General features: G+C 40.9%; 1 protein-coding gene across 2 annotated transcripts in view; it reads right to left on the bottom strand.

Annotated features, from left to right (window-relative positions):
* Window positions 1-13,494: 13,494 nt before the first annotated feature.
* Window positions 13,495-23,031, bottom strand: part of LOC109911531 (ethanolamine-phosphate phospho-lyase-like) — a 32,899-nt gene continuing 23,362 nt past the window's right edge. For both annotated transcript variants that reach the window (XM_048594389.1, XM_048594441.1), the window contains 6 exons: window positions 22,779-23,004; window positions 19,166-19,320; window positions 17,592-17,681; window positions 16,799-16,929; window positions 15,029-15,123; window positions 13,495-14,163 (listed from right to left, as the gene is read on the bottom strand). In XM_048594389.1, the coding sequence (XP_048450346.1) occupies window positions 13,975-14,163; window positions 15,029-15,123; window positions 16,799-16,929; window positions 17,592-17,681; window positions 19,166-19,320; window positions 22,779-23,004 (886 nt within the window). In that variant the 3' untranslated portion in view covers window positions 13,495-13,974. The remainder of the gene's footprint in view (window positions 14,164-15,028; window positions 15,124-16,798; window positions 16,930-17,591; window positions 17,682-19,165; window positions 19,321-22,778; window positions 23,005-23,031) is intronic.

Genomic DNA, 23,031 nt, shown 5'->3' with positions numbered 1-23,031 from the left:
TCAGATACTGAAGCAGTCCATGTTCAAATGCAACAAGATTGGGACAATATCCAGGATTGGGCTGACATATGGCAAGTAACATTCGCACCACACAAATGCCAGGCTATGACCGTCACAAATAAGAGACAATCTAACCACTGCCCCTTGGCATTCAATGGAGTTACCATTACTGAATCCCCCACTATCAACATCCTGGGGGTTATCATTGATCAGAAACTCCACTGGACTCACCACATTAAAAGAGTGGCTACAAGTGCAGGCCAGAAGCTAGGAATGCTATGGCAAGTAACTCACCTCCTGACTCCTCAAAGCCTGTCTGCCATCTTCAAGTCAGGAGTGTGATGGAATACGTCTCACTTGCCTGAATGAGTGCAGCTCCAACAACATTCAAGATGCTTGACACCATCCAGGACAAAGCAGCCCACTTGATTGGCTACTACATCCACCAGTATCCACTCCCTCCACCTCTGACGCTCAGTAGCAGCAGTGTGTACTATCTACATGATGCACTGCAGAAATTCACCAAAGATTGTCAGACTGCATCTTCCAAACGCATAACCACTTCCATCTAGAAGGACAAGGGCAGCAGACATATGGGCATACCACCACCTTCAAGTTCCCCTCCAAGCCACACACAATCCTGACTTGGAAACCCACTGCCATTGCTTCACTTTTGCTGGGTCAAAATCCTGGAATTCCCTCTCTAATGGCATTGTGGGTCAACCCACAGCAGGGGGACTGCAGCGGTTCAAGAAGGCAGCTCATCACCATCTTCTCAAGGGCAACTAGGGATGGGCAAGAAATGTTGGCTAGTCAGTGATGCCCATATCCCATGAAATGAATTAAAAAAGAATTGTTCATAATTTTGAACACAACAATATGATTACCTCTTAATCTTCTCTGCTCCAAGGAAATTAAGCTAAATTTCTCTTATCTTTCCTCGTATTTAAAATCCTCCATTCCTGGTATCAATCTAGTAAATCTCCTTTGCCATCTCTCCATTGCTTTTACATCCTTTCTTAAGTAAGGTTGCCCAGAAAATTCCAAATGTGGTCTGACCAGTGATTAGTAAAAATGTAGCATCGCTTACAGCCATAGAATCATAGAGTCATACAGCACGGAAACAGACCCTTCTGTCCAACCCGTCCACTCCGATCAGCCATCTCAATCATAGAATCATAACGGTTCATAGAATTATGCACGTGAACCTGATGTTCCTTTGCTCCTGTACTCCCCTCAAAGTTGTGCCACTGAGTCAGTATTGTCCATGTTTCTTCCACCAAAATGCATTACCTCACGTTTCTCTGCATTGAAATTCACCTGCCAGGTGGCTGCCCATTTAGCCAACTTGTCAGTGTCTCTCTGAATTCGTTCGGTGTCATCCTCTCAATTCACTATTCACCCTAGCTTAGTATTATCTACAAATTTAGAGATTTTTGCCTTCAACACCCATCTTCAAATCATTTATATAAATCAGAAAAGGCAATGGTCCTAAAACCATTTTCAACTTATCTCCAGTATGAGAAATGCCCATCTATACATAACCATCTGTTTCCTACATTTAGCCAACTTCTAATCCATGCGGTCCATGATCCATCAATCCCAAATATTTCTAATTTGCTGACCAACCTGCCATGTGGCACCATATCGAATGCTTTCTGAAAGTCCAAATATACAACATCGACTGCACTACCCTCATCCACTGCCCGTGTCACCTCCTCAAAGAACTCAAATAAATTTATCAGGCATTACATGCCCTTTTCAAAGCCATGTTGATTGCCTAGTTTTGACTTATTTTTCAAACATATCCGTATTATGGCCTCCATCATTTTTCCCACTGTTGATGTCAATCTGTAGTTTCCTGGGTTATCCTTTGCCCCTTACTTTAAAAAAGTGTCACATTTGCAATCCTCCAATCCCCCAGGACTAATCCTGTGTTCAGAGAGGTTGAAGATATTCTGTCAATAGTTCTATGATTCTAATTCATGAATTCCATCTCATTCAAGGTAATCATGGTCATTCTTTGATCAAGACTGCTACACCTCACCCCTTTTTACCTGCCTTGTTTTTACAAAAAGCCTGGACGTTAAATATCCAGTTCTTTTCTGTCTTGAGTCACATTTCTGTCAATACTACTATATCATATCCCCCAAAAGTAGTTTCTGCTTGTACTTCCCCAATTTTGGTCATGATACTCCAGGCAATTGTAGAAATACAATTTAACCCTGCCCTTATCTCTTTCTTGCCCATTAGAAGGTGACCATTCTTTGACACTGGATCCTCCATGATCTCCTTCTCAGTTGTGGTGAGTGAGCTGACTTTTCCCAGAATCCTCCTCAGTCGCTTCTCACCGCTGCTGTCTGGGATGAGGAACATGGACAGACTATATAAATTAGGGGATACAATGCTAAGGAGGGTGCAGGAGCAGAGATCATTGAATGTGGCAGGACATATGCAGAGCTATTTGTAAAACATATATTCTCCTGGACTTCATTAATAGGAGAATAGAGTGCAAGAGTGAGGATATTATATTGAACTTGTATAAGATACTTGTTAGTTCTCATGTGAAATAATGTATACAGTTCTCTTTTACAAGGATGTGAATGCTTTCAAGGGTGTGCAAAAGACATTTACAAGAATGGTGTCAGGGATAAGAAACTTCAATTATGAGGATAGAATGCAGAGATTGGGTCTTCACTCCTTGAGAGAAAGGGCTAAGAGAGATCTTGATGTAAATTTTCAGATAATGAACAAGCTGTGTAGAGTAGAAAGGGAGAAACTATTCCTGTTCATAAAAATATCAGGACTAGAACACATAGATTTAAAGTAGTTTGCAGAATAAGTAGATGTGATGTGAGAGAAAAAATACTTTTTCACAGAAGTGGTTTGGGTCTGGCATGCACTGCCTGGAAATGTGGTGGAGACAGGTTGAACTGAAGCATTCAGAGAGCATTGCTTGTGTTTGGGAATCTTGTCAGCGTATTTGAGGGGTCTGTGTAACGATGCACACAATGGGAAGTGCCCCTGCATTCCATGTCATTCAGCTCAAACATAAGCTTTTTGGGAACTTTACATTTTCTGGGACAGTTGGTTAATGGATTTACATCTGCTCTGAGGCTCCCTATGGTGCCAAGTACAATTGCTGTAAATCCTGGACTGACTCAATGTGTGTATTCATAATATCTTCCGCTATAATTGGGTACCTTCGATCTTGTGGATAGTCACAACATTGAGAGCCATTCATGCTGGTAGTCCAGCAACTGCTGCTCTGTTAGTAAAATATTTACAGTTTTCATGTTGAATTGCAATAGCTGCATTGCATTGTTCGTGTTCCCATGTAAAGGATTGAAAACCCATTGTATGCAGTTAATTTAATCGTTGCCAGTTGTACCATTGATTTCCAATGATACCAGTACACATCCTCCAGAATTCATATTGGTTGGCTATTTGCATTAGTTCCCAAGTCAATTTTGGTTTTGTGTGTGTGGTTGCTGGTTCTCTTTGGGTAAATGACATTTGTTGAAAATGCTTCTCAATACCTGACTGCCTGCACACAATATGTTACATTCAAATCTTCTGGTTGAAAGTCGTTCCACTTTGGGCCTTGATCTAGGTGTGTCTTGCTGTGTATCAGTTCATGTTTATGTAAGTCTCTGGTGCATTCCTTGCAGTTGCTGGGGCTATCCTGCTATACCTGTTTGGCTAAACCCTCTTGCAGCCTCTGGCTGCTTCTTTGGAGCCAGAATTCCTTCATAAGTGGGCCCAATATCCTTTTTCACTAAAAGCCTTACATAGACCTTACCCTCTCTTCAGCATCAGCAGTCATTCACTAATGAGTATGATCATCCACCAAGGATATAATTTCCACTGATAATATAATTGAGCAGAATCAGCATGGCTTCACAAAGGAGAAATTATGCCAGAAAAATTTTAACCGATTACTTTGAGGAATTAACAAACAGAATAGATAAAGGCAAAGCACTGTTCACAAGGCATTTAATAAGAGACTGTCATAGAGAGTCATACAGCATAGAAACAGGACCTTTGCCTCACCATTTCTATGCCAATCAACAAACACCAAGCTACACTAGTCCCATTTGCCTACACTTGGTCCATAGCCTGCTATGACTTGGCATTTTAAGTACTCATCGAGATTTTTCTTAAATGTTGTTTCTAGAAGTTGTCCACCAGCCTCTCAGGCAGCATGTTCCATATATCTATCACCCACTGGGTGAAAACATTTTTCTCAGATCACTTCCAGACCACTTACACGCCACCTTAAACTTACGCCCTTTGGTCTTAGACTCGTCTGCCATGAGTAAAGGTTCTCATGATGCCTCTCATAATTTGAATACTTCAAACAGATCCCCCCACAGCTTCCTCTGCTCCAAAGAAAACAAACCCAGTCTATCCAGTCTCTCCTCATAACTGAGACTTTCCATCCCAGGCAATATTCTCATGAATCTCCTCTGCTCCCTCTCGTGCAATCCTGTCCTTCCGATAGAGTTGTAATCAGAACTGCTGAGCAATATTTTATAAAGTTGTAACAAGACTTCCTTGCTCCTTCGTTCTATGCCCCCAGTAATGAAGACAAGCATTCCATATGCCTTCTTCACCACCCTGTCTACCTGTGCTGACACCTTCAGGGATCTATGAGCTTATATACCAAGGCCCCTTTATTTGCCAGTACTCCCTAGGGACCTATCATTCATTCTATATATCGCTGTTTTATTAGATCTCCCAAAATGCATCACCTCCCACTTAATGGGATTAAACTTCATCTGCCATTGCTGTGCCTAACTTACCAGCTGTTCAATATCAGACTGCAGACTGACGCCATCCTCCTTCTTATCAATGCCACTAATTTTTATCTCATCTACAAACTTACTAATTATATCTTCTACATTCACATCCAAGTTGTTAACGTACATAACAAAACAGCAAGAGTCCCAGCCATGTTCCCTGTGGTACATTGCTGGTCCAGGCTTCCAATTACAGAAACAACCCTCCACCGTCACTCTTTGCCTCCTGCTTGCAAACCAATTTTGGGTCCAGTTTGCCAATTTGCCTTGGACCCCATGGACTCCTATCTTTTGATAAGACCATCTCTCATGTGGGACCTTGTCAAATGCCATACTAAAGTCCATGTAAACTACATCAACTGCATTGTCCTCACCAATATATGCAGTCAACTTTCAAAAAACTTAATTAAATTAGTCAGACAGGGTCTCCCTTTAATAAATCTGCGCTGACTATCCCAGATTAATCCCTGCCTATCCAAGTCTTGATTAATCCTGTCCCTCAGAAATTTTTCCAATAATATCCCTACCTGTCTGTAATGATCTGGCCTATCTCTGCTGCCCTTCCTGAATGAAGGAACCACATCAGCTATCCTTCAGTCATCTGGCATTTCACTTATAGCCAGCGAAGTATTAAATATCTCCACCAGGTCCCAGCAAACTCTTCCCTTACCGCCCATAGCAACCGAGGACACATCTCATCAGGCTTTATGGATTTATGCAGCTTTATGCCCTTTGGGTACCACATATTGGGCTCCTTAATAAGAGGTGTTGGAGGTATTATATGAGCATGGGTAGAGGATTGGCTAAGTAATTGAAGACGGAAAGTTGGGATAATTGGTGGCATTTACAGGATAGCAACCTGCAACTAGTGGAGAGCCACAAGGATCATTTCTGCGGCCACAGTTATTTACAAAATATATTAAAGACCTAGATGAGGAAAAGGAATAAACAATAACCAAGTTTATAGATGGCATAAACATAGGTGGGAAGGTACGTGGTGAGGATGACTCAGAGTCTGAAAAGGGATAAAGATAGGTTAAATGAATGGGCAGAAACTTAGTGGATGGAACATAACATGAGAAAATATGAGGCTAGGCACTTTGGTAGAAGAATAGTGAAACTGAATATTATTCAAGTGGAGAGAGACTGCAGAGAGCTTTGGATTTGGGAATCTTTGTGCATTATCACAAAAAGCTAGCAGCCAAGTTCAGCAGATAATAGGGAAGGCGAAAGGAATGTGGCCTTTTTTCAAAGGGAATGGAGTATAAAAATGGGGAGATCTCGCAAAAATGACACAAGGCTCATTTTAGACCACAGCTGGAAATCTGTGAACAGTTTTATGGGCCCTTTATCTGAGAAAAGGTATACTGGCATTGGAGGCAGTCCAGAGAAGATTCACTAGGCTGCTCTCAAGCATGGATGGACTGTCTAATGGGGAGAGTAATATATATAGAAGAATGAGAGGTAGCTTTATTAAAACATGCAAGTTTCTGAGATACATGAAAGGGTAGATGCTGAAACATTGTTTCCCCTTTTGGGAGATCTAGGACCGGAGGGCATAATCTCAGAATAAAAGGTTGCCAATTTAAACAGAAATGAGGAGGCACTTCTTCTCTCAGAGGTAGTGGATCTGTAAAAATTATATTGCAGAGGGCCGTGGAGGTTGGGTCATTAAATATATTCAAGGATGAGATGAACAAATTTTTAATCAGTAAGGGAATCAAAGGTTCTGGGGAAAAGGTTGGAAAGTAGCGTTGAGGATTGTCAGGTCATCCATGACTTCATTGAATGACAAAGCAGATTCAATAGGGCTGAATGGCCTTCTCCTCCTCCAGTGTCTTTTGATCTGACAGTTCCTATCGCTGTGACTGGCACACATTAATTTAGAGCGATGAATTGGAAAATGGACTGCCACCTGTACTTGATCTAGCAGCACTTTGTGCGATCTTCCTGGTCCTATTTAGATTAGCTTTATGTATTGTTTCTGTGTAACCTCTTGCTACCAATTGTAATCCATATTTTCACATCTGTTTAACCAGTTCTGTAAATACTTGGCCCATGAAACATAGCGACATTCTTCATTTGAAATGTTTGAACTGAATAACCTTTGAGTTCATGGTAGGGATTGTGCAATCGGCCCCTCTACGGTACTTTTGTATTTATCAGAAACTATTGATGTACAGGAACATTTCAGCCATCCTATTACAATGGTACACTCTATATGTACCTTCAGCTTTGTTTTCTGCTGTGCACTCTACTCTTTTCTATTCACTTTATATTTTATTTTTTGCACTCCTTGGATGCATTTAGGAGCACTGTATTTAGTATTCATTTTATATTGTTGGTTTAAATTTTGTTTTAGGGCTTAAATAGCACAGTTTTCAAATAAAATAAAAGCAAAATACCTTGAATGTTGGAAATCTGAAACAGGCAGCAAAATGCTGGTGAAACTCCACAGGTCTAGCTACATCTTTGGAGACAGAAAAAGAGTTTACATTTCAAGTCCAATATGACTCTGAAGCATTTCTGAAGAAGTCATATCAGACTTAAAATAGCGCAACTGGAACTTGTGAGTGGTGGTGTTCCCATGCATCCGCTGCTTTGGTCCATCTATACGGTAGAGGTTGTGGGTTTGGAAGATGCTGTCTAAAGATCCTTGTAATGATATATTCTGTTGCCACAGCACATTGGTGGTGAAGGGAGTAAATGTTGAAGGTTCTGAATGTGGTGCCAATGAAAAAGGCTGCCTCTTTTTCTGGATAGTGTCAAGCTGCTTAAGCATTATTGGAGCTGCACTCATCCAGGCATGTGGGGAGTGTTCCATCACACTCCTGACTTGTGGATGGTGTCAGGTTTGGAGGAGTCAGGAGGTGAGTTACTTTCTATAGAATTCCCAGCATGTTGTAGTGGTATTTATATGAGCAGTTTCTGGCCAATGGTAGCTTTCGTCCAGGATGTTGACAGTGATGGGTTCAGTGACAGTGAGGTCATTGGATGTCAAAGACTGATGGTTAGGTTGTGAAATTTATTTTTCTAATATTTAAGCCTTTAAAACTCAAGGTTGCTTGGCTGATCAGAACCATTAATACAAACGTGTGTCAAAAGTCTACCTCTGTTCACAAAGCTAATAACTAACATTACTACCTGAACCTGATGAAAAGATACAGCTGCTTATAGAGTCACATCTCCACCTGGATACGATACAAGTTCAGCGCAGGCTAATCATTCCCAGTTCCTATGACAAGCAATGGTCATTATTTTGCACCGCTATTTCATCTGAAGCAAAACAATATCATGCTTTCATATAGCACCATTAATGTAGGAAAACATTATGGGGCAGCTCATAGAAGGATTAGAAAACAGACATTGACGCTGAGTAGAGGATGGATGTGTCAGGATAGTAGTCAAATTTTCGGGAAAAGATACAGGTTTCAGACAGGAAACTTGAATTGTTACAACACTAATGTCTTGTCTGTAGGACAGTAGCTTTCACCCTTGCGATTATTTGACACCCCTGATAACCTTCCTATTCTGGCTTCTCAATAATAACCTAAGAATATTTTCTGTGATGCAACTACTATAGAGCAAGAGAAACTTGTGATAAAGTACAGAATTGTTGAGACGTTGCTTGCATTGTTACTTGTAGTCCCAGAAAAATAAAATTTATGTTGACAGTCTCAGGTCCTTTGTGGTTTATGAATCCCAAACTGAAATATATGTTGCAGATCATAGCCTTTAGCGTAAATTCATGACTCATTGCTAAAGTCATTCAGAACTGAGCAGCTAATCAGTGGTTTAGGGTTCCCACTCTGTATTTTGTTTCTAAGATTCAGCAGTTTGCTATAGTAAACAGGTTATTTATAGAAGTTTCTTTTCAACTTGCTGCAACAGCACAGTTAGTGAAGGGTATAATACGCCTGTGCTGAGGCACAGTGTTTTGCCAACTCAAAGTGCACTCAAGTGATAATGGAGTAATTCTGGGTGGTTATTTTGTGACAAATGTTAACAATCCAGTCTGACTCGGGTTTTGCTTATGGGTTCACCTCCATGGTTAAGTCCCAGGACAATGACAGTGGGCTTAATGGATAAGACACAAACAGAAAACATTGGAAACACACAACAGGTCGCCCAGTGGGCTAATGGACAAGTTTATATCTCGGGTGCTGATCCTCCATCAGAAATGTTCGAAATTACAGTTAAAAGTGAACAGAGGCAATGGACACAAGAGCTTGACCTGGTAGTTTCTCTCCACTGATGCTGGTAGGACTGCTGAGTGTTTTTAGCATTTTCTTTCAAATTTTGAACATTTGCAGGACTGGGAATTTAACTGCACACATGACATCAATAAGGTGGATGGGGCGCTGTCATTTTCACTTTTAGCAGTGGCAGAAAATCGACAATAGAAATTTGATGGCCTGTTCCACATGTCTTGTATTCAATTGAAAGGAAGATCAGGTGGTCCACAATGACTGGCTGATCCAGCACCATCACGCCCATGTCTATGTTCAAAATGTCAATTTACCAATCGTGCGTTCATTGATATACCAGCAGTATTTCTGATACATTTCAGATTTAAGACCATTTTTCTTTCAGTGCTGCCCAAGCCTCTAGTTTCTGCTCAAATGTTATCTTGCTCCCCTGGAAGGGCAAAGCATTTCAATAACTTGATCAATTAGTTATGCAAGCCATTTGATACTGTTACTATTTACTGGCTACGTGAGTGATCTTTCCTGCTGGGAGGTTGTTGCCCTCAGACCAAAGTTGAGCAACATCATGTATGATTTTCAGGGTCAGTGTTTTTGTTCAGTAGCAGGGAAGTTTGGTCGATTTTAAGTGTTACAAAAAACATGCAGGAGATGATGAAAAACAGGGTGAATCTGATTACATGGTCTTGAATTATAATCTTGATTATAAAAAGATCTTGATCAATTGGGCCAATTGGCTGAGGAGTGGCAAATGGAGTTTAATTTTGATAAATGCAAGCATTTGCGTTTCGGTAAAACAAACAAGGGCAGGGCCTATACAATTAATGGTGGGGCCCTGGGTAGTTCTGTAGAACAGAGAGACCTAGGGGTTCAGGTAAATAATTCTTTGAAACTTGCATCACATGTAGACAAGGTGGTTAAGATGATGTTAAGCACACCTGCCTTCGTTGCTCAGACCTTTTGAGTGTAGGAGTTGGGAAGTCATGTTGAGGTTGTGCAGGACATTGGTGAGGCCTCTTCTGGAGTACTGTGTCCAGTTCTGGTTGCTCTGCTGTAGGAAGGATATTATTAAATTGGAGAGGATTCAGAAAAGATTTACCAGGCTCTTGCCAGGATTGAAGGATTTGAGTTATAAAGATAGGCTGGAAAGGCTGGGACATTTTTCACTGGAGCGTAGGAAGTTGAGGGATGACATTATAAAATCATGAAGGGCATAGATAAGGTGAATAGCAAGGATCTTTTCCCTAGGGTGGGGGAGTCCAAAACTTTTGGGGCATATTTTTAAGGTGACAGTGGAAAGTTTTGAAAAGGATATGAAGGGCAATGTTTTTACACAGACAGTGGTTCGTGCATGGAATGAACTGCCAGAGGAAGTGGTGGATGCAGGTACAGTTACAACATTTAAAAGACATTTGGATAAGTACATGAATAGGAAAGGTTTGGAGAGATATGGCCTAAACACGGACAAGTGGGATTAGTTTGGTTTGGGAAACTTGTTCAGTGTGGGCTGAAGGGTCTGTTTCCATGCTGCATGACTCTATGACTAATCTGACTAATCTGACTGGCTAATCTGACCTAGCTTTGTTGTGCTTGATTTTCTGATGGTTACAATATGGGGCCCAGTGCCAGGTAGTTGCAATTGTTCATAAAGTGTGTTGTTACTTCATTTCAGGACCTGAGCTGAAATCCAGGAAATTTTGTTGGAACAAATGTTTCTTCTTTGCCAGCTGCTAATATCTTTAGTACATTTACTCAAATCAACTTGGGTTCTTTACCAGCTGCTACTGAGCACAAATCACTGTGCAATGATGTTTTTAAATAATGGTCATATCTAAAAGCTCCAAAAAGCTGCATGGGGAACAGATAGAAGTCACACACACATCAATTCCTTAAGATCTCTAAACGGCACACCATCATTTTGCTCTGAAGACAGCAGCAAATGGAATGCTGACTGGATCAAATACATACGACTGGACTACCTCAACTGTGCTACGCAATTTATTACATTTGTACAGATTGATGTTACACTATTGACATTATCATGTGAGAAGGAACCACTTCTGCAAAATTGTTACAGTATTACAGCACCATATCAATGAAAAGCTGATTAATATATGGTTCTACAGATTGCATACAGAAGAATAAAATGTTGATGCTACCTTAAAATCTCCTATTAAATTTATAGGAGGTGGGTGAGGCATTAATGTTGATTGTTGTAAACTGATAGGCATTCGTACTGCATTAAGTCCAACATAGTACTCACTTATAGTTTGGATGCTAAAGAGGACTCAAATGACATGGTGATATAGGGGCTCTGAATAATACAAAGCGGTAGCAGATTTATCCTTTATTTAAAGGCCTTTAGTTATCACAATAAACTTATAGGTGCTAGAAAAGTATAAACTTCAGGAAGATTAATTGAACAATTTAAAATGTCAAAAAGACTAGACTATGGGCAGTATTGAATCCAGATGACTGAGGTCTCACTCACAGTCAGACAGCTGGCAATAGTTCTACATTGCCTCCATTACAGAAGGCCCACTAGAATCAAGTAGAAAGACCCCAGGGCAGAAATCCTGCCTTCCGAGAACCTCTTACTTTTTTCACACAGTGAATGCCAGGCCTGTGCTGGTTGAATATCAGCAACGGCAGATGAGCTCTTTTACGTGGACATTAGTTGAAAAGGAAGTAAAACTTAGAAACGAATGTACTGGTCCAAACCAGAGTTGAATTTTCAAGTATACAAGTTCAGACCAGATCATGTTCATTTCCAAGTTTTATTGGGTTTTCTCTCGTAAGGGCCTCAACAAGCAGCATTATAGGAAGGCTGTCCATGAGCTTTCCCACTTCAGACTTCATGGAGGTCAGCAGGGCACCCTTCTGCCCAATTTATTGCCCACCACATCTGGTTCCAGTTCAAGGGAGGGTATTGAATTCCCCCCCATGTCTCTGTGGAGTGACAATAAGAAGCCAGTAAGTTAGGGAAAAGGAGGTATCACCTGTTTTAGTGAAGAGCTTACCCGTTCAGGAAATCATTCAGAGCAGCACAAGGTCAGTGCTAGTGATCAAGTACATTCCCAGACTACAGCAATAACTGGCATACTCCAGGATTAAAAGTCCCAAGAGGCACTTTTGAGAAGGTAAGTGTGTGAAGTAAATGGATGAGTGGATAGTCTCACAGGTTATGGATGAAAGTGGGGTAGGTAAGGTCTCTGTTGGGGGAAGGGTGTAGTATACCAGGCCCAGAATTAGAGCAGGTTTTGATTTCTCTAACGTTTCTTGGCCAACTATTAAGCTAAATTGGAATTCTCTGAAGTTTCTGACACCAGCTCAGAGTTGGAGACATTTTCAGCAGGTTGCAGACACTGGGTAACTGACCATCAGAAGTTTCAACTTCCCAGGAAATTACTGCATTGTTAGTGTGTCAGGACCTTTGACAAAATCCATAGTGTATCTGTTAGACTAAGTCTGGTCTCTGACCATTTGGAGAGCAAAACATCTGCAGCTCAGTGTTTCATTGTTTGTATATTTTCTTGTTTTACAGGGTGGAGAATTGTTTTAATATGGTTTTAAAAAACAATTTCTCCACTTTAAATCAAAGTTTGGTTAATTTGAGTTGAAAATTCCTAACACTTGAAGGACAATTTCTATAGAGATTTGATTTACACTTCTGAAAAATCAACATATTTCACCAAAAAACAGATTCAAATATATATCTTCAGTTCCTTACAGTATTCTTTCTTTCTCTACTTGCAATCAATAGCCAAATTGATAGTAAGAAAGGTGCCTTCAATAGAAATTTCAAAATCACAATCATCTGTGATAATCTTTTTTAAAACAAATTTTAGAAAATGCAAGTTGAATTTTTGTTCGTACCATCAAGTAGAAAGTGGCTTGTTGGAGATAATTTTATATTATTATAATAGATCTATATAAATTTTAAATTCAACACATTGAAATATTACTTTCTTCATTAAAACTGCATCTTCAAATGCTATGCCTCATGCCACGTGGCTGCATACCATGGAGCCTCAAGGAACATGCTTTTAGTTTAAATTCATATTCTCACTGGTTTCACAATCAGGGGTCTGGCATTTAAAAAAAAAATATGTTTACAGGATGTTGACACCACTAGCATGGCCAATATTTATTGTCCATCCACAATTACCCTTGAGTAGGTGGTGGTGAGTTACCAACTTGAACCTGCTGCAGGGCTGGCTGTAAGGAAGGGAGGTCCAGCATTTTGCCCAATTAAGGGGCAGTAACACATTTCCAAGTCTGGATGGTGTGTGGCTTGGAGAGGAATTGGCAGGTCATAGTGCTCCCATTTGTCTGTAGCCCTTGTCCTTCTAGATGGCAGCAGGATGGGCTTGGAAGGTGCTATTGAAGGAAGCTCGGTGAGTTGTTGCAGTTTATCTTGTAGATGGTGCATACTGCAGCCACTGTGCATCAGTAGTGAAGAGAGAGAGTTTTGGAATTGATGGACAGAATGGCAATCCAGGGGGTTGCTTGGATGGTGCCAAGCTTTTTTGAATGTTGTTGAAGCTGCACTCATCCAGACGAAGGGGGCAGTATTACATCACACTCAAAATATGCTTGACAAAATAGATCCTTACAAAAAATAACTTTTGAGATAAATTGGAATCTTTTCAAATTCAAAAATATAGGATTTTCCTGGGTGTTTTCCAAGAAGAAGGAGACATTTGGGGTTGCAATCCACTCCTCATTGTCTTTTAACCTCAGTGGAAATCTAGGTCACCCCACCTGATTGGTTTTGGATTGGGAAAACCTGGAAGGAGATTCCAGCAGTAGTTAATTGTCAGTGCGCAAATCTATTAAAATTAAAACAGAAACTTTGTTAGAAGGCTGGAGATGCTGAATTTAAATGGCGCATGTGACAAAGTGCGACAGACCCTTTCATATGCAGGCAGAACGTGGCAACATGCAAAGAGGACACAACATGCAGTTCACGTCCTAATCCTTTTGCATGATACAGCACCAGTTTCACTTTGATAGGAACTTTGATGTTGTCCACAAGCAATTTTGTTGCAGTGGCTACTTTTTCCATCTGGAGACTCTTCACTCTGTAAAGCTTCAGGATGGCAGCGTTCACTTATGCTGCTGTCATTCAACTCAGAAACACTGGCATGGGGAGTCTGTTTTAAAACACAGTCAGAAAAATCAATGAATGACATTTTCCCTTGACATCTTACACATGGCAGAAAACCTAGTGACATGAGGGGAGTAAAAAATGACCACACCTTCAACGGTTCTCCCTGATTTTGAATTTCAAGTATCTTTTGATCAAAAAGGCCACAGGGGACCACTGGTGTCTGAGCGGGATGTACTGGCAACTCACCAAACAGCCTGGACAATAATCTAGAACTGAGAGTCATAGCCGAGCCTGCCCAGTGAGACATCGCGGAGGCTTCAAACTGATGCTGGACAGTGAGTGTTTTATTCTCACCTAACCACTGTCCATCAATACACAACCTTGTTGCAGTGGGTGATGTATGGGGGGATATTGCTGGTCGCTGATGTTGCTCGAGTTTAAGAGATTGCGGCTGACCTAACCCTTTCCAGGATCAGAGGCCCAGAAGCCAATTTTACTCCCTTCACTTGCACCCTGACTGATGTTGATTCACAGAGAAGTGTCTGACCTTCGAAAGCTTCTAGGGTTTTAATGCCTCAGGACCAGACCACATGATGTAGTTACCTGCACTAGTATTTATATTTCCACTGTGTACTATTTGTCGTGCACCACACACATTCATGCTGAATTCATACTGTGTTAGGACATTAAACCTTCATAATTGGGATAATCCAGGAAATGATGCAATCCACATGCAGAATACATGGGATCCTAAACTTCTCTTGGCTCATCTAGTTGCATTTTTTTTGGAAGCAGGATTGAAGGTGATTAACCTGGACTCAGTTCTGTTCAAATGCTATCCATGTCTTTAAATTCACATTGAACTTGAAAACCCAAAGAAACTTTCTTAATGAAAAGAACTCTCATGCCTTTCTCTTGGTGCCACCAAGGGTCAATGGAATGCCATTTTCCACTGGCTTCAGCTGCTCATTTGGAACTGCCACCCTGGTTCCTTTCTCAAGATCTACAAATGTAAACAAATAAAAATGACAAGAGATTGTTAATTTACAAATGTACCAAAAAAAAGGGACAGGGAAATAAATCATGCTATTAAGTCCGATCTATCCGAAATGTGATGCATCCCACTCACTTCCTGGCAGAGGCAACACAGAGAAAATAGTGAAACAGGTTGGTTTAAGAAAGCACACTCTGAATGAGTGGCAGCCTGTTAAAGTGTCAGTAAATTCACACTTTCCCTGCACCCCCATATCCCTAATGCCAGAAGGTGTCACAGTCTACCCAAGGCTTTAAAGTATTATGATATACTGTATATAGTTTCTGCTTACACATTAAAGAGCAGTTACTTATTCCAGGATTGCATCTGTTACAGTTTAAACATTTCTATCACACTGCAACTTTGAACGTTGCCTTTTATTAATTTCATCTTTTATGCATGGAACTCAATGAATCATTGATCCTTGCTATGAAAGATGACAGGATAAACCTAGGAGACTAGTTTGAGATTATACTCATAAAAATGCATATTTATATAGTTGGTTTGCTTTTGTATTTTTGTACACAAAAATAGTGGAAAGATGGAAAGTAACAATACTGGAAAATGGAACACATTCCCTCTTTGGTCATTTCATGCCAATATTATGTGTTCCTGGGTCAAGTACAGAGAAAGTTAAATGAATACATCCCCTCTATTTCAAAAATGTGATTTAAAATGCAATGTCACAGCATCATTTCAATGCGGCGTTACCATTCCCACAGTAGCCATATGAGGCATTCTGTGCAAAGTTTTCGTGGGCTCAAATCCAACAGGGTTTGAATTGAGACAACTGAGTGCACTTTACATCATCGGCACTGTCATTCCTGAAATGTGAGATTTGCATCTCATCATTTGCACCAGATTTGAATCCAGATGTCAGATTGTAACAGAGCAGCATTTTAATCCCACTGCATTCCCCTTTTTTGTCTGATAGCTTTGAAATGCAGATGTGTTTATGACAAAGGGTCTGCTTCTCAAGATTGGAATCGGTTCACCTGTTATAATATGGAGAAGGATGGAGATTGCGTCAAGCTAGGGAAGGCCTACAAAACTGAAGAATGAACTATCACCGTTAATAAGCCATAATGTGGAAGTGCCGGTGTTGGACTGGGGTGGACAAGGTCAGAAATCAGGTTATAGTCCAACAGGTTTATTTGAAAAAACAAGCTTTTGGAATCTAACTCCATCTTCAGGTGTTAGGAAGGAGTAAGAATCCGAAAGCTTGTGTTTTCAGATAAACCTGTTGGACTATAACCTGTTGTTGTGTGATTTCTGACCAATAATAAGGAGAGGAGAGAATTGACAAGTCTGAGAACAAAAGGAAGGAAAGCAAACACAAGGTAGAGCAGAAAGCACATGCCAGAATGAGTACCACCCTTTGTGAGACAGACATTCAGCATGGAAGGCTGGATGTTAATATAGATTTATGTTCCTCATTTTTGTAGTTCATTCTGCAATGAAGGCATAAAAATGGAATGAAAACCAGTTGGAGCATTTTTCAAAATATTGTCTTTGTATTTCCTCGAACAGGATTCCTCTGCTTCCTGGATGCAGGGTGAGTGGGAGTTATTAGTATTTTATCTGCCCCTAAACGGTAGATTAGTTAACTACATTGACATTTCTTTTTCTCTATAGTATGGCATACCTGAGAGAATTTTGTCTATATTCTCTACCAAAAACTTGGCATTCTCCGTAGTAAAACACATTGGTGGTTTAAATTTCAGAATGTTTCGATGTGGCCCATCAGTACTCAACAATATCTTTTCTTCCTTGAGTCTATGGGAATGAAAAAGAGAGGTTTACTACATTGAACAGAGTGAAGTTTTCTTCCTGTAGCCTTGATTTCTGCTGTAAAAGCCTTGTCCCTTGCAAAACCTTCAATCTTGGCTTAACCATTCTCCCTTGTATGTCCAGTTTTACTCCCTCCAATCCAAGAGGTGTAGACAGCAATGTATCTGGTGCACAGTGGGTCTAGCAGTCTGATGCCCACTGTGACACAACCAGAGAGTCCCAACAGGGCATGCCTTTGGCATATGAAGTTCACTGGTGCCATTGAAACAGGACAGCTGGTTTGGGACTCATGCCAAAGAAAGTGAATGCATGAAGGGGCTGCTCTACACATTTTGCCCCACAGTGGCAGGAAATTGTTTCCAGACCCCAGTCTTCATGACACCCACTGACTGTTTCAAAATATGGGTTCATTCCACTGATGAACAACAATCTGGATGGATAGCCAAAATATGAATTGAAACTGTTGCTCAGAGTTGCTGACACATTAAACAAGAATTTATCTTTCAAGTTTCCAATGACCTTCTGTACCTTTTGTGCATTTACTGTTTTTATTTCACATTTCCAGTCCTTGTGACTTCTTTATCAGCTCTGGTTTTCAATTAACAGTTACAAAAACAAAGAGCCTCAGAAGCTTGCACGCACTTTACCTGTAGATTATATATTGTGCTTCCGCCTTGGCTGGTATTCTCTTCTTTCGATCTTTAACCAGGTCAATGCCAATAAACAATCCTACACCTCTGCAGTGAGAGAAAGATTAAGTTTAGTGAAGAAATGGCATGTTTAACTTGACACTCAAGACTAGATCCACCAATCATTTGCAATCTATGGGAATTGTGCAGTATATCCATGCTTGGGGCAACGAAGGAAAATTTGTATGAAGCCAGTAAAAAGGTGGTGATCAGAGGGAATGAAGCATTACCGTCCTAGGGCATCGCTGTAGAACTTCCTCAGGGCACTCTAGTTCCAGTAATTTTAACTGCTCCTCTGACCTTCCCTCTATACCCCGAAACGTCAGCCTTCCTGCTCCTCTGATGCTGCTTGGCCTGCTGTGTTCATCCAGCTCTACACCTTGTTATCTCAGATTCTCCAGCATCTGCAGTTCCTACTATCTCTGAACCCATTTATCTAACACAGCATTCAATTAATAAAAACAGGCTGCACTTAAGCAACTCAGCACGCCGAATTCAGCAACACTTCCCAGCACTGTGACTTCTCCCAGTGGGAAAGACAAGAACTATAAGATCATAAGAATTCCATGATCAGTCAGTTAGGCTCAGTCATGGAACCAATGAGAGTCCTCCATTTCCAGGAACTGAAACTCTGCACCAGATAACCATGCTACAGGGAGGGTGACCATCCCAGGATAACCAGTGGAAAGTTCATCAGTACCTTGTGCTGTGGTGCTGCGTGCCTGTGGTGTATTGAACTCCTGCAACATTCCATTGTGCACCTAGAGTGCCTGAGGCTAGGCTGTACAAGCACTTTGGCTTAGCCAAGCGAGGGTTGTTCCGAAAGAAGAGCACATCAACTCAATATCAGCCAAATAGAAATGTCCCATATGAAATTCTCAGCAGCTCGGCAATGTGATTTTAGTTACATATCAATAAGAACAGTACAGTAATGAGCAACAATGGCTCCATATTTATGGGTGTGTGCAGCTAGATCGATCAAAACGCTGAGGGGAGGATAGGTGTTTGGAATCAGGCTGCAGATATGAGAGATGGAGACATTGGAAAGACTGAGGTGGGAGATTATAGTGGGGTGGTGACTGGGGACTGATGAAGCTCAAGAGTAGCTTGGACAGAGGCCAACAGAACAAGGGCTGGGGAGGGGAAACTGAGTGGTCAGCCGAAAGTTTAAAATGGAGGCAAAATCTGAGGCATTCAGTCTCATTGAAATATTTAAAATGATCCACACTCCACTTGGCAGTGAGTTAGTTGCCTTTGTCTGCTCAGACTTGCTCAGACAAGGAGAGGTGGGGCAGGTTGGAAAGGGGTTTGGGATTTTTAACATTTTAGTGTCATACTTAACATAAGCCCAAATATTCCTGGGGGCTTAAAACCACCCATGTGTCCCTCGAAGTTTAAGAACTCTTCCACCAGTCACTAGCTGGATAGCGTTACGAATACACTACTGTGATGATCCATCTATCATATATCCTGTCTACTGGAGTTTAGATTCATTCACATACAGCTAACAATCTGTATTGGCCAAATATTACCTGACATCCCCAATTAGCTGATGTTTGGCTTGCTGTTCTTTCAGTAAGTTCATCAGATAATTTCCTACGTTGGTTGCATTCCCACGGAGATCCTCCTTCTTGATGATGTTCAGGACTGCCAGACCAATAGCGCACGAGACTGGGTTACCTCCAAACTGAGATATGTACAGGTAGGTTAGGGTCAAGAACTCTGCCCACCTCCTCATTCCAACACCCATATGGAACTTCAAATGTGCAAAAGTGTTTTTAAAAAAAGTTGAAGTTAACGAAAGCAATTGATACCTGCTCACAAATCTACAACCCACCCATAACAGAGATATTTTACTTACAAGAATACCTGTCATAACAATAGCAAAAAAAAAGTACCCAACTGCCTGATTATCATGCGAAGCTACTCAAAGACAGGGGAGTTGGTAACACCATGGGAACATTGCTGGACTAGCGAACCAGAGCACCAGCCTCTGGGGGCATGGATTCAAAGCAACTTGTTTGAATTTATATTCAACTAATAAATACAAAAAAGAAATGAAAATTTAGTCACAGTAATGGTGGCTATGAGTATGATCATCAATTGTTGTAAAAACCCATCCGGTTCACTAATGTCCTTGAGGAGAGGAAATCTGCTGTCATCTGGCCTACATGTAACTCCAAACCCACAGAAATCTGGTTAACACTTAACTGTCCCTAAAAAAATGACAACTAGGGATAGATACAAATGCTGGCCTTGCCAGTCAACCCAGTCCCATGAAAGAATAAAGAAAAGTAATGTTAGAACTCAGTAAATTTATGACGTAGGAGTGGGCTATTTGATTCATCATGGCTGTGCCAATTGAAAAAGAGCTGAATCCCGGTTTCCTGCTATTGGTTCACAGCCCTGTAAGACACCTCACGTGTATATCCAAGTATATTCTAAATGCAATGAATGTTTCTGTCTCCATAATCCTTTCAGGCAGTAAGTTACATATTGTCATCACACTCTGGGTGAAAGTATTACTCCACAACTTCCCTCTAATCCTTCTGCAAATGACTTCATGCCTATGCTATTGCTATTGACTCTTAGACCTGGGAGGCTTCTCATAATATTTGTTGCACCCCAATTCAAATCTCCTTTTTGTCTCTTTTTCTGTTCCCAAGTGAACCCAGCCTAACCACACAAATCCTAGGGAGACTGGGACCATAACCTCTGCTCACTTTTTACTTCTTTGCCTTTTTGTTTTGTTTTTGGATGGCACTATTTGGATGGCTCTGCTTTCCTATTTCCACCCCCTTGAGACAAATCTTCTGTTTCTTTCTTTGTCACTGCTACCATCACTTTTTTGCTTTCACCATCATCCTTTTCTTGTCATTTTGTCACTGCTGCCTGCCAACCTACCGCAGACCTTACAAAATCAATAGACGATGGAAACTGGAAATGAAGACAGAAAATGGTACATACCTAAAACACAGGAAAGTGCTGGTCAATGAAAGACCATTGGACTGAAACTCTGTCTGATTCTCTGACTGCTGCTTAATGGATGGGTGTTTGCAGAATCTTCTGCTTTTATTTTCACCATAGACCTTTCCTTTTATACTTTCCCCTCTCTGAACTTTCACTAGCTCTGTATGTGCTGTTACAGCTCTAACTGCAAAACCTACTATATTCCTGCATATTTTTTCATCAACTCGGAGGAAAAGATTATATCTCATTTGCTTTCTACAAACGTTCATAGATCATAGAATCCCTACAGTGTGGAAACATGCCGTTCGGCCCAGCACATCCACACTGACCCTCAGAGCATCCCACCCAGACCCATCCCTCTATAACCCACCTAGTCTACAAATCCCTGAACACTATGGGCAATTTAGCATGACCAATCCACCTAACCTGCACATCTTTGGACTGTGGGAAGAAACCAGAGCACCCAGAGGAATCCTGTGTAGACACAGGGAGAATGTGGAAACTCCACACAGCCAGTCGCCCGAGGGTGGAATCGAAGCTGGTTTCCTAGTGCTGTGAGGCAGCAGTGCTAACCAATGAGCCATAGTGCCACCCCTGACTTGACCATGTTTTGCTTTTATTTCAGATTTCCAGTATCCAAACTGTTTGGAATTTGTGTTTCCATCATGAAGATCATCTATTTCTGCCTCAGTGATGTTGCCAAACTCCACTCCTGCCTGAGCTCATTTGCTGTGAAACCCTCGTCCATGCCTTTGATGCCCTTCAGCTTGCTTATTCAATGCATATGTGACCACCTTCCTCAATTCCACCACCCGTAAACTTGAGGTGATCCAAAGCTCTGCTGCTCAGGTCCTAACTTGCATCAAATTCTGTTCATGCACTATCTTGCTGACCTACACAGACCCTCAGTTTAAGTGAAGCTTCAATTTTAATTTCTTATTGAGGCGTGGCCATGTCCCTCCTTATCCCTAACCTTCTCCAACATCACAACTTTCCGAGATAACTGCACTCCTCTAATTTTGGCCTTGTGAGCATCCTCAATTTGGAGCAAGATTAGGGACCATGCCATCAACTATCTTGGACTGAGAATTCCCTCTTTGATTTTCTTCATTTCGTTCTTTAATGTATTCTTTAGAAACAACATCTTTGACTTGGTTCCACCATAAAAATCCCCGAATGTATAGGGTATAAAATTTTGTTTGACATTGCTCCTCTGGTCATTTTACTTTGTTAAAGTGCTAATTAAATGCTGATTGTTAGTGTTAACAGCAGCTAAAGGTTAAAAACAATGCTGAGTCAAGGTAATAATATTTGTCACAAGAACACTATAAAAAAAACTTGGACTAGGTCACTTCTTTGCCAAGAAACAGAAAAACATTAAAAATGCCAGAGAATCCTCTCGGCAGAGGAAAGACAATCAAAGGGTGAGAATGGAGAAAGAAAGAATTGGACTGAGGAAGACACAGTTGACATGTCCAGGCAAATTTAACAGCACTCCCTATGACTAACCGAGATCATCGTACATCATAGACAGTCACTTCTGAGATACTTTCCTGTGGTAATTGAAACTCTTTTCACAACAATGTGTGTATTGTTATTATTTTTTTAAAGATTTTTCACCATGGTGAAACACTGTCTACAGAGGAAGGAACACACCCGTCCAGACATTAGTTATGTTGCAATTTTAGATCAGGAATTATTTTAGGTTTTCTTCACAGAAGTAGTAACTTCACATATCATTGACTAACAACACTGACACACCCTCCTCCCTCCCCCAACAGTGTCTGGATTCTCCTCCCTTCATTAAATCTCATTGGGTTTTGTATTACAAAGAGGAACAGTCTCCATGACCTCACCCCATTCTAAATTTATATCTGGAAGTAAGCGTTAGTAGTTTATTCAGTGACAGTGAGGGCAATACTAGATGCCCTTTCCATAAGGGCAGAAGGTGGCATCAGTGGATGGTGGTCAAAAACAGAAGCTGTTCACTAATTTTGCTGATTCCTCGTTCAGGGTGCTTGGCTAACTACGATGGAACTTCCATTGGCCTACCTATGATCAGTTAACTCAGTTCTGATCTAAGACCTGGAATCCAGAATCTCCATGTTCAATATGATTACTTTTTACACTTCGAATTCTCTAAAATCTTTAGAACTAGAATCTTCAATAACTTACCGTGTTAAAATATTCAAGACCAGATGCTCCAAATGCTTCTGCAATTTCCTTGGTTGTAACTACACAGGACATGGGATGGCCATTTCCAATGGGTTTGCCCATGGTGACAATGTCTGGTACAAAGTCCTCTCCTTGTAACTGGAAAGCCCAGAAATGTTTCCCGACTCGGCCAAAGCCCACTTGGACTTCATCGACTATGAATACTCCTCCCACATTATGCACATATCTAAAAACAAAATCAGGAATCCAGTTC

The sequence above is a fragment of the Rhincodon typus genome, chromosome 1 (genome assembly GCF_021869965.1).
Source record: "Rhincodon typus isolate 14 chromosome 1, sRhiTyp1.1, whole genome shotgun sequence".
In the NCBI taxonomy this organism is placed as follows: domain Eukaryota; kingdom Metazoa; phylum Chordata; class Chondrichthyes; order Orectolobiformes; family Rhincodontidae; genus Rhincodon; species Rhincodon typus.
This window is presented reverse-complemented; position numbering and strand designations above follow the sequence as displayed.